The sequence below is a fragment of the Xyrauchen texanus genome, chromosome 46 (genome assembly GCF_025860055.1).
Source record: "Xyrauchen texanus isolate HMW12.3.18 chromosome 46, RBS_HiC_50CHRs, whole genome shotgun sequence".
Taxonomy (NCBI): domain Eukaryota; kingdom Metazoa; phylum Chordata; class Actinopteri; order Cypriniformes; family Catostomidae; genus Xyrauchen; species Xyrauchen texanus.
This window is the reverse complement of record NC_068321.1, coordinates 4,686,220-4,702,930: the sequence shown is the minus strand read 5'-3', so window position 1 is coordinate 4,702,930 and position 16,711 is coordinate 4,686,220. Positions and strand designations below refer to the sequence as shown.

The following is a 16,711-nucleotide window of genomic DNA, read 5'->3' as shown; positions in this document are numbered from 1 at the left end:
CCTCTTATATTCTTCTGCTTATCATTTAATTTCATACCCTTTTATTGTAAAACTCTTAGTTTAAAGTTTGAGCTTATGTGTTTTGTGGCCGCTTACAGCAATGCAAACTGAGACCAGTTGTATAAACAATGTCGTAATGTTACCGGTAGTCAAACGTGAAGAACCTATGGAAGTCTCCTGCAATGCAACACCTTCAAACATTTTCAAGGTACTGCAATTTTAAGACCAATCTCTTTTAGATGTTTCTGATAGGTTAGCCTATCATTGACCAAAATTCCAATCTTTGTCTTACCATCCTATACTTCAGACCTAGTTTAGGAAGACCAATATTGAAAATTAACAATGTTGTACCTTTCCCATTTTCACAATCCAGCCTGTAGATGACCTTAGTTCAACCCAACAAATCTTGGAGATAAGTACAGTCCTTCCCTCTGGTAGTAAGTCTTTTCCAAGCCCTGTGCCTCTCCAACCTGTTGACTCACAACAGCCAGTGGCTCAAATTTGTACTTCTCAAGAAACCTTGTCCACCATTCCCAAGCAGGACATTTCTTCACCTGCATCGTTCCAAGTGTCCTTATCTGAAGACACAACAGTTCTCCAGCCTGTTCCTCCACAGGTCCCTCAGCAATTCCTGCGGGAAACCCCTGAGACTTTGTCTCCGGAAGACAACAGTGCAGATGGAAGTGGAATGGTATTAGTGGGCATAGAGTCTCGGTCTCCTTCATCCCAGCAGCCACAGATTCAGACACTTTTGCCCCAAGATGGGGTTACACAGCTGGAAAGAGCAGTACGAGAGCTGCAAGCACAACAGCAGCAGCTAAATTCTGTGCTTTACAGCTCGGCACTGTCTGCAGAAAGTCTCCAGCAACATGTCCAGGAAAATATGAACAGTTTGAGGCTGGGTGGAAATGAGAGTACCCTAACCAACCAGCAACAGCAGCAGCAAGAGCAGAATATATTGGATAATTTGCAACAACAGCAACAGAAGGCACTAGTGGATTTACAACATCAACAGACAGTCCTTGAAAATTTGCAACAGCATCAGAAAGTCCTTGAAAACCTCCAGCAACATGCTCTTGGCAACTTGCAGCAACAGCAAACACACAAAGTTTTAGAGAACCTGCAGCACCAACATCAGCATCAGAAGGTTCTTGAGAACATTCAGCAACAAAGTTCTATAGTCACTCTGCAGCATCAAAAGGTTTATGATAATATCCAACAGCAGCAACAGCATCAGAAGAATTTAGAAACTCTTCAGCATCAGGAAGTATTAGAGAGCCTAAAGCAGCAACTGCAGTCAGAACTCTTGCAGACACAGATTCAAATGCAGTGCACACCCAGCTTCACTAGCGATCCGCAAAGCTCCACACAGGCTAGTGCTCTATCACAACCCTCTGAAGGCTTTCTCCAGAACCCACCCCAGCAGCAAATGCAGCAGCAGACTGCGCTATTCCAACAGACTGGAGGTCTTATGACCATTCAAACATCCAGCTTTCTTCAGCAGCCATCATCCCAACCCTCGCCTCCACAGCAGCTTTTTCAGAGTCATAACCCCTTGACTGAAACACAGGACTCACAGACTGTACTTTTTGGAACCACAAAGGCGCCACAAGTCCAAGCAAGCTTATTTCCTGGAACTATGACCATGCTAACAAGTACCAATCTGCCATCAGAGCAGCAGGCTTCCTCAACTAGCCTGTTTATTGCGCAAAGTGTGTTGCCTAGCCAGCTACCATTGGATAATAACCAGAACCAGCAGCAACAACAGATAGCTTTCCTCACACCCATGCAGACTTCTGGAACAGAAGCTCAGACTGTCTCAATTTTTCAGGGACAAACCCAGTTGTCCACCCCAATGGAACAACAACAGTCTCCCCAACCACAACAGTTGGCTACACCCCAACAAGCCTCTCTTTTCACAAATATGGCGACAATATCCCAGAATCAAGCACAGCAACAAACACAGACTGGCATATTGTTCTGTACCACAACCCTTAACCCCCATGATTTGCCCCAGGCTCTGCTTTTCAGTAGTCAGAACCAAGGTTCAATAGGAAATGATCACCTGCAAGAGAATATCTTTCAGGAGCAGCAACCCATGCAAGTTGTCCCCAGTCCTGAAAACGTTACTTTGAACAATTCCTCAAACCAACCCACAGTCCCTCTTGCCCAGCCAACTCAGAATCCATCAATTATATTTCCCCAAGCCAGTGTTGTGAGTGTTGCCCCACAAGACTCATCAGAGCCCATGTCTATTCAAAATCAGACTTCGATCATGAGCAACTCGTTTGCCAGTATAACTTCAACACAGACAGAACTTTTTCAGGACCAGCAACCTATGCAGGTTGTTCCCAGTGCCACCAGCATAACCCCTGTCTCCCCTACAGACCAACCTTCCATCAACCTTTATTTGCCTGAGTCAGCCATTTCAGCTCTCCAGAGTGGTGTTAGTGCTCAAGAATTACCTCCAACTGCCACAGCATCCACCATCTTTAGTGGACCAGGTGGTGTGGCAGTGGGCGGTCTGCAGAACACCACACCTTCAGCCACTCAGCAACCTCCTAGCCAACTCTTTCAGACAGCTATCGGGGGAACTCTCAGCCAGCCTGGACAAGCAGGCCTGTTTCTCTTTGAGATTCCCAGTGGTAAGTGCTATTCTTAAATTCAAAAATAAATTCAAAAAGGACTCCATTAACTTAACCTGTTGATATGCACCCCCTTGATACTTGAACGGTTGTATTTCCTGGACCCTTTGGAGTATGGACACAGTTGTAGTATCATTTGAAAGAAGACACTTTGGGCTTTATTTCCAAAGTTTCAGAATTAATATATGTTGTTATATTTTTAAAGTTAGTGAAGCTGAAGTTTATAGTAATGGAAATATTTTGTGCTGAACATGTTTTTATAATCTAAAAAACAATAATAAAATTGCCAAGACAACCCAGAAATACAATGTTCTCAAAGCCACAAGTCTAAAAAGTTATGTTTCAAATTTGAAGATGATCTAACAAAAAGTGAGGTTCCTGCAAGTTTTTTTCTCTGTAAAATCACTGGAAGTGTACATAGTAAAATTAAGGCTCCACCTTTCAAGACAACACAAAATCTGACTGCACTGCTGGGATATTATGAATAAAACTACAGGTATATTTTAAAAAATAGACATTGGAGACAGGCTCATTTTGTTTACGAGACTCTAATATATAAGATAATTTACAGATTTACTACATGAATGCTGATCAGATTGCATAGTTTGTTGAAGAACGATGACGAAGGGTAATTCTTTCAGGCGAGATCTCATGTAAACAATGGAGAATATATCAATATTTCTCAGATTTAACACTTTTATGGACAAAAGTGCTATTGGATGTTTTTCAATGAACGCTTGTCCTGGACAATTGACCCAAGTGTTGCGAACTGGATTCATCTGGCAATTGCGAGATGGTATGAAGTCCCGTTGTGATATTGCATGTTTTCATTTGTACTCCTGGCACAAATAACTAAATTGCTGTCTCTGGAGCATTGCTATCATGAAACAGAGATCGGATATCAATGTTGAATCCTTAGACCTTCGAAAAGATGTATAATTTGATGATATTAATTACATTTATAGATGGTAAATTATATATTAATTGTAAGCAGAGTGATGTCACCACTGCGTGCGGGGGGGGATTGCATATCAACAGGTTAATACATGTACCTGATCAGTGCATGTTCTTGCAAATACATTTTTATGGAAGTATATTAATAACAAATGTATTTGATACAAAAAAGCATGCTGCATTGCATGAATTGAGAAATTAATACATTGCATTAACAGTGCTTTTATTTTTGGCAGCTGCCATTTGACTTGGCTGAATTCAGAGTTGGAAGGTTTACTTTTAAAATGTATTCTATTACAGATTGCATAATACATGCTATAAAATGGAATTTGTAGCATATTCTGTTAGATTGCTCAATGTTATTAACATAATCAAAATACTGTATTACTTCTTCAGCACAAATTACTTAACTTCTTTATATTTTTTAAAAAGTAAAAAACAAGTGAAAAAAATCTGCCAGTGCAGGAAGACAATATACAGTGCATCCAAAAAGTATTCACAGTGCTTCACGTTTTCCACATTTTGTTATGTTACAGCCTTATTCAAAAATTTATAAAATTCATTATTTTCCTAAAAATTCTACAAACAATACCCCATAATGTCAACATAAAAGAACTTTGCAAATGTATTAAAAATAAAAAATTTGAAAAATTACATGTACATAAGTATTCACAGCCTTTGCTCAATACTTTGTTGAAGCACCTTTGGCACCAATTACAGCCTCAAATATTTTGAGTATGATGCTACAAGCTTGGCACACCTATTTTTGGGCAGTTTCTCCCATTCTTCTTTGCAGGACCTCACAAGCTCCATCAGGTTGGATAGGGAGCGTCGGTGCACAGACATTTTCAGATCTCTCCAGAGATGTTCAATCGGGTTCAAGTCTAAGCTCTGGCTGGGCAACTCAAGGACATTCACAGAGTTGTCCTGTAGCCACTCCTTTGTTATCTTGGCTGTGTGCTTGGGGTTGTTGTCCCGTTGGAAGACGAACCTTCACCCCAGTCTGAGGTCCAGAGTGCTCTGAAGCAGGTTTTCATCAAGGATGTCTCTGTTCATTGCTGCATTCATCTTTCCCTCGATCCTGACTAGTCTCCCAGTTCCTGCCACTGAAAAACATCCCCACAGCATGATGCTACCACCACCATGCTTCACTGTAGGGATGGTATTGGCCAGGTGATGAGCGGTGCCTGGTTTCCACCAGACATGATGCTTACCATTCAGGCCAAAGAGTTCGATCTTTGTTTCATCAGACCAGAGAATTTTGTTTCTCATGGTCTGAGAGTCCTTCAGGTGCCTTTTGGCAAACTCCAGGCAGGCTGTCATGTGCCTTTTACTGAGGAGTGGCTTCCGTATGGCCACTCTACCACACAGGCCTGATTGGTGGAGTGCTGCAGAGATGGTTGTTCTCTCTCCACAGAGAAATGCTGGAGCTCTGTCAGAGTGACCTTCGGGTTCTTGGTCTCCTCCCTGACTAAGGCTCTTCTCCCCCGATCGCTAAGTTTGGCCGGGGGCCAGCTCTAGGAAGAGTCCAGGTGGTTCCATACTTCCATTTACGGATGATGGAGACCACTGTGCTCATTGGGTCCTTCAATGCTGCAGAATTGTTTTTGTACCCTTCCCCATGTGCCTTGATACAATCCTGTCTCGGAGGTCTACAGACAATTCCTTGGACTTCATGGCTTGGTTTGTGCTCTGACATGCACTGTTAATTGTGGGACCTTATATAAACAGGTGTGTGCCTTTCCAAATCATGTCCAATCAACTGAATTTACCACATGTGGACTCCAATCAAGTTGTAGAAACATCTCAAGGATGATCAGTGGAAACAGGATGCACCTGAGCTCACGTTTGAGTGTCATGGCAAAGTCTGTGAATACTTATGTACATGTGAATTTTAATTTTTTTATTTTGAATAAATTTGCAAAGATTTAAAACAAACTTCTTTCGTGTTGTCATTATGGGGTATTGTTTGTAGGATTTTGAGGAAAATAATGAAAATAATCAATTTTGGAATAAGGCTGTAACATAACACAATGTGGAAAAAGTGAGGCGCTGTGAATACTTTCCGGATGCACTGTACACTTACATTTAAAATACATTCTCTGAAAACAAAAAGCCTAAATATCTTTTGCTCTATTGCTTAAGTAAATGCATCTTGTTTTAAGGATTATTTTATATTTTTTACATGAGAACAATCAAGATTATTATGTTTGAGGTACATCATTGATCTAATATCAAAGGTCTTACTACAGAAAAAATTATGATGTATACATTATGAATGCCATGACGCAAATAGTGATTGATTTGAACAATAAACAGTGAGTTTCATCCTTTACGTCCTGGTTAGAAAAACCTGCTTAAAAGTGGGTGTCGGATGTGTTTCAAAAGGGGAGTATTCTTTCACAATTCGCTGGAAACAGTCTGGTTTAAAACATTCACAATCCAGTCAATTCCCTAATGATAAAATCAAATCTTGCCCCACATTTCTCATAATATATTTTTTATTCAGAAATACGACACTTTACAGTAAAATGGGTTGCAGAATATGTTTAAGTACATACAAAGCACACCATGAAAATAGCATATCAAACATTAATAAGTGTAAACTATCTTAACTGTTGATGCTGCTGCCGAGTTGGTTCTTTTTACATGATGTCATGAATATCAAGGCAGAGCTTTCATAGAGTTTACAACTCGTTTCTGCTTATACCTCATAAAATCTCATAATTACTTTGATTTCGACATGGCATGAGTGTATCATTAGAGCTGGTAGAGTTTTTTTTATAAGTGCCTCGATATGTTCACGTCCTTAGATGTTGTATTGACGTCCATTAGGTGTTATATTAATGCTAGATGTGCCTGTCTCAAAAAGCTTATTCCTTCTATTTTATTAGAATGTGGACAGCTAATTAATTCTCCTGGTCCGGCATTGTCAGATCAACTTGTAACCATGGGGCATCCAGGTTCGGATCAGAACCAGAGCCAACTTCAGACTAGTGCACAGATTGAAACTTTATTGGACCAGTCCAGCAACATTGAGGATAAGATAGACGAACTTCTGGAACGATTTCAAGAGCAAGCCAAGACGCTCCCTAGGGATTTCTTGGACCATTAAAGATAATTAGTTTGAAATTTCACTCCAGTAGACCACCATCCCCACTGCTTTTCAATGTTTTTTTATTTAGTTTTTTTACATTTTATGTAGGTATTGTCTAAACTAACAACTGTCAAATAGGTGTTTCCAGTTATATCTCTGTTTCTGAAACCTTGTAATGTGTTGTCTAAGTGGTACATGTTACCTTCTCTTGATGGACATTTAAAGGTCCACTTTATTGAAGCCAGTGTTTGGCATGTCAACATATCAATTGACCCATATTGGCACTTTACTACTTTGTAATGTGTTTTTGACATCCACCTGAATCTTCTCCATATATTGGCATCATTAATCTCCATTTATTGGCATCATTAATCTGTTTTTAAGTATAAAATGACCTAATACAGTTCACAACTCAACTCTATCGCCATCGAGATATCCAATACATTGTGAATGAATTTGAAATATATTTAGCACTTTAGGGAATTTCTATGGTAGATGCTCCCGTTTAGCTTAGTAACCCATATGTGTCTACCTGGATGTCAAAGCTTTTTAAGATTTGATAGTTATAATGCTGTTCTAAACAATGTTTTGTGCGATTTATTTTATGAGCCATGTTTAATGTTTGTTTTAATGTTTTTTATTATTTGCATACATGTCCTTCTAATCCATCCAAAATTCACATCATAACATTAATGCCCAATGTATAAAAAAAAAAATATCACTCCTCCCCACCTTTTCTGTTTCATTTTTATTCATTATGTTTTTTATTTAAATGAACCTGAGGTCCAACCTTTTGTACAGAAATTCCTATTAGGGATGTGTAAATGTTTGTTGTGGTAGGTGGAGATTATTTAATAAGCACAAGCATGCAAGAAGATTTGTTGAGTTAGGCAAGTATGCGTCTCATTAGTAATTTAAAAGGACATATTATGAGAGTTTTTCTTGGGCAGCTTTTTCTTGGACAGTGGCAGTTAGGTCCATATTACCTGAGTGTTCAAGAAGGGATTGGGTTGTTTTCACCCCCAAGTTACAATTTGACCCATCTGTCTTTATTATATGATTCAGCCATTTAAGATTGAAAAAAAACATTATTCTTGTTTTAGAACAAGCAACAAAGAGCTTCATGCCACTGCTGCAAGACAATCTTGTCATACACATTTTTAGTTAAATTTAGGTGGATAGGAAAGTGTATTCAACTCAAAAGTCATGTATCCTAGCTGTAAGGTTTCTCTACACCGTCCTACAGAGTTTAATATTCACATTGATAGAATGCTGCTACATTTTGTCAACTGATTTGTCAACATATTGTTATAAGTTTGTCTAGGTGTATGACTCTGGCTTGGGTTTGAGCGGTCCATGGTTTGATCCCGGACGAGCCCCCACTTGTTACTAATGTATTGTTTAACCCCCCCTATAAATTCCTATTTGTTGTAGGACATTGCAAAAATATTTTATTAAATTACAAACATATTTGACATTTTACTTATTCATAGACACCTGCGATTTTAATACCTTTTTTAAAACATTACCTACAATTTTCAGTATACTTTATTCCAAGAAGCAGCTTTTAAATTGACAATATTCTCATGCAGATATAATGTGAGTAGTACTATTTGAAGTCTTCATAACTGTTTTTGCTTTGATACATCAGCTATATTTTATAACATACCCTTTCTTGCCTTTTTTCTTTCCTTTGTTAGAATGTGCTTTATGTAAAGTTTGCATAACAAATTGTAAATCGTAGACCAGCTGGGTTAAGTGTGCTGTTCCTTTGTGAGGTAGCACTTTGTTAAATGCGTGCTCTCTTTGTAGTATCACATAATATCTCACCTGCAAGTGAGGCATACATACAGTATTTTTGTAAGACTGAATTTCTAAATGTACTGTGTACATTTTAAACATTTTAAAAGTGAATTTTGTCCCTCCTGCAGTACTGTACTTCATATGTCAATATTCAGAGCAGTGAAGATGTTTTTGTCCCCATCACTGTTACAAAATGGAGATAGTTATGTGTTTTGTTGGCGAAAATTTAAATACTGTCAATTTATGAATTATTACAACAACAAAAAATGGGTGAGTGCAAAAGGGTGAATCTCCTTAAAACTGTCAATACATTTCTGGGTCATATTTCACCCCAACATCCAAAGAAAAAAAAATATGGCAATTAACCTATTTTTTGTTGTTGTATATTTGCATTGTGACATTATCTTTATGACAATTAAGCATATCCCCAGGCCCTAAAAAATTGTGACCATAATGTAAAAAACATATCTCATTATTATTATTATCGAATGTCAAAGAAATACTAATACTTGAATTTAATTCTATTGAAAAGTAAAATTGTGAGTAAATATCATGGTTGTATTTGTTGTACTGAATTAAATTTATTTGAATTTTCTTTCCCATTGTGTTTTGACCGAATTATTTTTTTAATTAATTGTCATGAAGATAATGTTAGAATAAAAGAAAAAGTAATAGCTCCATAAAGGGCTAATTTTTATTATTGTTGTTTTTTGCAAAGCATAATATCTTATTTTGTCTTTTGATTTTTAGGTAAATTATGAGCCAGACATTTGTTTGTGTTATATGAAATGTATAGGCTTATGTTCTGGATCCTGCATTCCATACAAGGCCATAAAAAGATAAAGAATCTGAGTCAAAGAATGTGTGCATTTTAAATCATGGTGTATGGCATATGGATTCACACTACATCTAACCTAAGGACCAATTATGAAGACTAAAGTTTTTTCTCAAAACAAGGCAGCAGAACCGCTATCTTTTTGATAAGTAATTGCGAGACCTTTCTTGGTTTTTTTGATACTGATGTTCCAGCTTAAATCGGAAATCATACTGTATGTACAATGAACAAAAACATTACTGCAAAAATCCATCATTTCTATGAACTTTAATGTTTTAAGAGGTTGTATTTTGCTCTTTTACTTCACATAATATTGTGTGTTTTGATTGGATGTACTTTGTGCCTTTGCAAGCCTTTCCTCTTATATCTAAAGGACCTTTGTACATAATGAAATACATGTTGGAATTAGTAGAGTTACTAACTTACTCCAGAAGTTAAAAAAAAAAAAAAATGTTTTTTTTTTTTTATTGAAATTGTTTTGTCTGGTCAAGGTGACATTAACCAGTCCATCAGTGTAGTCTCGATTACATCTGATCTAAACATATATATCATGAAATTGTCATGCAGCCTCAACTCACATTTTCATTTTATTGTAATTTTTGTCATTCTTGTCCACTGGTGGTCATTGCCTCTTGAGATTTGTGTGGTCAAGACTCAAGGCTTGAGGTAAGAAGAGGGTAATTAATCTCAAAGATAACTGATTGATCGGGCAGCAGGTTTAATGTAATGATATTTGAAGGACTTTTTGTGTTATGTTTACTGAAAACACGGTTTGGAAGAGTGCTTGCCCCAATCACCAGCAGTTATTTGTGCTCTTTGTGTGTATGTATGTTAAATGGAGAGTATTGTAATACACTCTTGCACAGTTTTGGTTTGGTTTGCTTTTGTTTGATGTGATTAATGTCCATATTGTTTTGTTTGTTTTTTGTCCTAGGGTTAACAACAGTGTACTCATGAGTGTGCAAGAATGAGATTAAGCATTGTGAAGAAACATGAACTAATGGCATTTGGCATAAATAAACGTATTTTGCTTTAATCAGTACATTTGTATACTCCCGCAGTTATATTTCTGTAAGATGTGCTGCTATATGAATAAAGATAGATATGAAGATCTTTCCCTTGTGTCTTGTATGTAGTGTTATAGATGTCATATAAGTTTTATGTAAACTGGCCAATTACTTGATTTGCTTTTTTTTTTTTTTTCAATTGCTAAATTCCTAATAATTTATATTACATTAACAATACATGTTAAAATACCTTAATGACATGGGTTGGTTCAGGTTGTAAACCACAAGAAGACTTAAATTCAAATGTTTTAATCAATATGAAGTGTCAAGTTTCTCACATGTATTAAACAGATTGTTCGCTATAAATATTTAATTCTCACATTTACTCATCCGTATGCCATCCCAGATGTGCATGACTTTGCTCTCAGCTCTGTAAGTCCATACAATGCCAACATTTTGAATTTATTTGATTTATAGTAAAAAATTTAAAGAAATGCTTAAATATTGACCTGTTTCACACCCACACCTATCAAATCGCTTCTGAAGATATAGATTTAACCACTTGAGACTTAAGGATTACTTTTATGCTGCCTTTATGTGCTTTTTTTTCAAAGTTCTGGCCACCATTCACTTGACCTACAGAGCTGAAATATTCTTCAAAAATTGTTCTGCAGAAGAAAGTAAGTCAAACAAATCTGAGATGGCATGAGGATGAGTAAACTATCAGAAAATCTTACTTTTTCAAAAACATTAAACCGAAATAACTGCATAACAGATCTTGGTCTTTATGTGGGAAAGACTATTTTTTAGTAATGTTAGACTAAGACTGCCTCGATTTCAAGTATAAATGCCCCGTCTTGTTTTCATAAAAAAAAAAAAAAAAATATATATATATATATATATATATATATATATATATATATACACTCACCTAAAGGATTATTAGGAACACCTGTTCAATTTCTCATTAATGCAATTATCTAATCAACCAATCACATGGCAGTTGCTTCAATGCATTTAGGGGTGTGGTCCTGGTCAAGACAATCTCCTGAACTCCAAACTGAATGTCAGAATGGGAAAGAAAGGTGATTTAAGCAATTTTGAGCGTGGCATGGTTGTTGGTGCCAGACGGGCCGGTCTGAGTATTTCACAATCTGCTCAGTTACTGGGATTTTCACGCACAACCATTTCTAGGGTTTACAAAGAATGGTGTGAAAAGGGAAAAACATCCAGTATGCGGCAGTCCTGTGGGAGAAAATGCCTTGTTGATGCTAGAGGTCAGAGGAGAATGGGCCGACTGATTCAAGCTGATAGAAGAGCAACTTTGCCTGAAATAACCACTCGTTACAACCGAGGTATGTAGCAAAGCATTTGTGAAGCCACAACACGCACAACCTTGAGGCGGATGGGCTACAACAGCAGAAGACCCCACCGGGTACCACTCATCTCCACTACAAATAGGAAAAAGAGGCTACAATTTGCAAGAGCTCACCAAAATTGGACAGTTGAAGACTGGAAAAATGTTGCCTGGTCTGATGAGTCTCGATTTCTGTTGAGACATTCAGATGGTAGAGTCAGAATTTGCCGTAAACAGAATGAGAACATGGATCCATCATGCCTTGTTACCACTGTGCAGGCTGGTGGTGGTGGTGTAATGGTGTGGGGGATGTTTTCTTGGCACACTTTAGGCCCCTTAGTGCCAATTGGGCATCGTTTAAATGCCACAGCCTACCTGAGCATTGTTTCTGACCATGTCCATCCCTTTATGGCCACCATGTACCCATCCTCTGATGGCTACTTCCAGCAGGATAATGCACCATGTCACAAAGCTCGAATCATTTCAAATTGGTTTCTTGAACATGACAATGAGTTCACTGTACTAAAATGGACCCCACAGTCACCAGATCTCAACCCAATAGAGCATCTTTGGGATGTGGTGGAACGGAGCTTTGTGCCCAGGATGTGCATCCCACAAATCTCCATCAACTGCAAGATGCTATCCTATCAATATGGGCCAACATTTCTAAAGAATGCTTTCAGCACCTTGTTGAATCAATGCCACGTAAAATTAAGGCAGTTCTGAAGGCGAAAGGGGGTCAAACACAGTATTAGTATGATGTTCCTAATAATCCTTTAGGTGAGTGTATATATATATATATTTGTACGCCCACCCCACCCCCTCCCTTTCCCCCGAAAGACAGCATGATACAGCGCCCTATCAGTTAGTTCGCACTCTCTGCTACCGTTTGATATACGCACACATGACGTCATCACACCGGCGTTATCATCACCAACGCGTGACGCCAGTGCAGAGATGAGTGTATTGTTTGGTCAAAAAAACGAACAGAGTCTCAGATTCTTTTCTCATGCGGGTTTCTCCGTTTTTATTCACCTCCTAGTTTTCTTACCACATATTTCACCCACTGCCCCCTAGAGCATATATTCAGGAACTCCCTAACATATATGGGAATTACAAATAGATATTCAAACTTGAATATTACATCCCCTTTCTTTGAGAGCTTGGCATACTATGTCAATAAACACAATGTGTCAACTGTGCAACTCTTTAAGATGTAACATAAGTGCAACAACCAACATAAAGAACGAAAAGTAAACAACATCATTATATCAACAATAATGACAAATTATTATTTTTTTTTTATATATAGGGCAGCGATCCGCCTACACCCTTCACAGTTAAAGATCAAGGACGGCTCTTGGTTTCACTTCACGTCCGGATCTGGTAACGTAAAGTGGAGCAACAGAGTCAGTTTTCTTTGTGTCTGTCTGCTGAGGTTGATCCATGGGCACTGTGTGCTGAATGCTCGAAGACATTCCAGGCTCGGCAGTGGTAGGCTGTGCTCTATCTGGCAAAAGGTGACGACGATTCCTGCGGAAAATTTGGCCTCCTGCGGTACTCACATGATAAGACCTGTAGGTGTCAGCAGGTTTAATGACTACAGCAGGCTTCCATTTACCCGACTCCTGAATTCGGACGTGGTCCCCATCCCTTAGTGGCGTGAGTGGTTTTGCTGACCTGTTGTAGTACTTTGCTTGATGTTGTTGCTTTTGCTCACGCCTTGCATGAACATCATTTCCACTGACAGTTTCAGGATGCAACTGTTGGCTGGTAGTTGGTAAAATGGAGCGTAGTCTTCTGCTCATCAGTAGTTGGGCAGGTGATCTGAAACCATCCACTGGGGTGTTCCTGTACTCCAACAGACTTATATATGGGTCTTTCTTGTCCGCTTTTGCTTTATCCATTAGTGATTTGGCAATCTGCACTGCCTTCTCACTGAGCCCATTGCTCTGTGGGTAATGCGGACTACTTGTGACATGCACAAAGTCCCATGTTCGAGCAAAGTTTTCAAACTCTTTTGAGCTGAATTGAGGCCCATTGTCTGAGATGACCTTTTCAGGAATCCCATGTGCTGCAAATACTTTTTTCAGTTTCATGATCACTGCAGTAGCTGTGGTGCTCTTGAGCTTTTCCAAATCAAAGTATCGGCTATAGTAATCTACCACCACTATGTAGTCGTCACTATTCCAAGTGAGTAGATCAGTACCGACAATCTGCCATGGCCGGTTTGGTATAGGATGGGAAATGAGAGGCTCTTTTGCATTTGACATACGACGCTCAAGACAAATGGAGCACTGTTCGACCATGCAGGCGATCTGTTTGGACATGCCTGGCCAGAAAAGAATGTCCCTAGCGCGTTGTTTGGATTTCTCGATTCCCATGTGACCTGCATGAATGCGTTTAAGCATCTCTTCTCTCAGCTGCATGGGAATTACAATCTTTTCTCCCTTGAAAACCATGCCGCCCATCTCAGATAACTTCGTCCCTATGATTCCAGTATTCTAGAATGGCTGTAGGGCATTGCTTTCTTTCAGCAGGCCATCCTTCTTTGATCACTTTCTTTAGCGTGTACATTTGGACATCTCCTTCAGTTTTTTCTTGAATATTTCTGAGCTTCGCATCACTGACAGGGAGAGCTTGAGTACGGTATGCACTTGCACATCCATTTCCTCACTAAGGTGGTGATCGGCGCTGGGCAACGATTTCCTTGATAGCGTGTCGGCCACTGGAATATTTTTCCCAGGAATGTGTACGATGGTGAAATTGTACTTTTGCAGTTGCCAGATCATCCTTTGCAGTCTTGGTGGTGCTGCAGCTAATGGCTTTCTGATGATCGATTCAAGGGGTTTATGATCGGATTCCACTGTTACGTGCCGTCCATAGACATATTGATGAAATCTTTTGCAACCCCAGAGGATGGCCAGGAGTTCTTTCTCTATTTGAGCGTATCTTATCTCGGAGTCCGTGAGTGACTTTGAGGCATATGCAAGTGGTTTACCTTCCTGCAGCAACACTGCACCTAGTCCATATTTGGAGGCATCCACTTGCAGTGTGAGGTCTTTGCTTGTGTCGAAAAATGACAACACAGGTCCTGGTTCCCTGGTAATGATGTCTTTCATCCTTTGGAACGCTGCGTCATGTTGCTTGTCCCATACTGAACTCATGATCCTGCCGCAGTAGCTGTCTCAGAGGTGCATTTATGTCTGAAAGATCTGGTGCAAATTTTGAAAGATAATTGACCATTCCCAGAATTGTTTCTAGTTCACCACGATTCTTAGGTGGAGACATCTCTTTTACGGCTTCCACCTTGTGAGGGTCCGGTTTGATTCCATCTTTGGAAAGACGGTGGCCAAAGTAGCTGACTTCCGGGACACACACAGTTCTTTTCTCAGGATTAAGGCGTACCCTTTTTCTCTGGACCTTTCCAGCATCCTCCTGAGATTATGATCATGTTCTTCTTTTGTTTTTCCGTAGACCAAGATATCATCCACGATGGCCACAACCCCAGGCAGACCTTCATAAATCTCATCTATTTTCTGTTGAAAAATGTCCTGGGCTGAGACAATGCCAAAGGGTAGGCGAAGAAATCGATATCTACCGAATATCGTATTGAAAGTGGTCAGTTTCGAGGCTTGTTCAGAAAGCTTGATTGCCCAGTAGCCGGATCTAGCATCCATTACACTGAAGTAACGGGCTCCTGACAGCTTTGGTGTGATGTCATCTAGCGTAGGCATAGGATAGTGTGGTCGCTTTATAGCCTTATTAAGATCACGTGGATCCAGACAGACTCTCAGCTTACCAGTTTTGGGCTTTTCGACCACGCACAGGGCATTTACCCAATCTGTCGGCTCTGTCTCTTTCACAATGATATTTTGCTCCTCCATGGAGTCCAGCTCCTCTTTCAGCCGATCTCGCAGGGCTGAAAGGAACTCTCCTCGGTGGGTGAATGACGGGTGTGGCTGTTGGGTCCAACTGAATGTTGCTTTCCCCAGGAAATAGACCAATGCCTGTAAACACATCAGTAAATTCATCTACAATCGACTCAGACTCTTTTTCTGGGGAGGATACAGACAGCACCAGCTTAATCATGTCTAAGTCCAAACATGCTTTTAATCCAAGCACGGGTGGTGACTGGGTGTCCACAATGAAGAAGTCTAGTGGCATGGCATTCTCTTTATATTTGCAGTGTAGTTGGCAGGTGCCTTTAACTGACAATTGCTGTCCACCGTATCCTGTGAGCTTTTTGTGAGTTTGCTGCATCTTTGTTTTTAGTGCAAATTTTTTGAAGTCTCTTTGAGGTATTACATTAACCTGAGCACCCGTGTCCAGTTTGAATTTCAATGGCAAACCGTATTCTCTTATTTCAATCTCAGCAAAAGCTTGCTCTGATGAAGTAAATGTGTTTGCATTTGTGACACAGTCAATAAAGAATTCACCACTCACGTCTGGGTATGCATCTTCATGTTTGTTTTCACTTACACAGTGCACAGATTTCGGTTTTGACTTGCAAACCTTTGCAAAATGGTTATACTTTCCACATTTCGCACACTGCTTCCCCTTTGCTGGGCATGTCTCTCTCCTTTTGTGTTCTTTACCGCAGTATCCACATATTTGGAGGCGTTCTATGTGCACATTGTTGTTTTTTGTGTTTTTCTGAAAGCTCTGACGCGTTTTTGCATGCTTTCCTATAGCGTGCACTTGTTGCGCGTGCTCTGCATTTATGCTGGCGGTGGCCATACTTTTCATCTGCGCCTGCGCAATCTCATGCGATCTGGCAGTGTCGATTGCTTTTTCTAATGTTAGTTCAGCACCCTGATTGAGTAATTTCTCCCGAACATGTGGGGAATAAATGCCGAAAACGACACGGTCTCTCACCATCTCATCTGTATTAGTGTAGCCACAATCTTTAACGAGCAGTCTGAGTTCAGTGACGAACTGATCAAATGTTTCCGTGGCGCACTGCGTTTTCTCATTAAACTTGTATCTGGCAAAAATTGGGTTCGCCTTTGG

At 39.5% G+C, this 16,711-nt stretch overlaps 1 protein-coding gene across 2 annotated transcripts in view; it reads left to right on the top strand.

Moving 5' to 3' along the window:
- nfat5a (nuclear factor of activated T cells 5a) overlaps nucleotides 1-10,439 on the top strand; it is a 50,361-nt gene extending 39,922 nt beyond the window's left edge. For both annotated transcript variants that reach the window (XM_052119659.1, XM_052119661.1), the window contains exons 11-13: nucleotides 99-208; nucleotides 374-2,645; nucleotides 6,494-10,439. In XM_052119659.1, the coding sequence (XP_051975619.1) occupies nucleotides 99-208; nucleotides 374-2,645; nucleotides 6,494-6,714 (2,603 nt within the window). In that variant the 3' untranslated portion in view covers nucleotides 6,715-10,439. The remainder of the gene's footprint in view (nucleotides 1-98; nucleotides 209-373; nucleotides 2,646-6,493) is intronic.
- The last annotated feature ends 6,272 nt before the right edge of the window (nucleotides 10,440-16,711 follow it).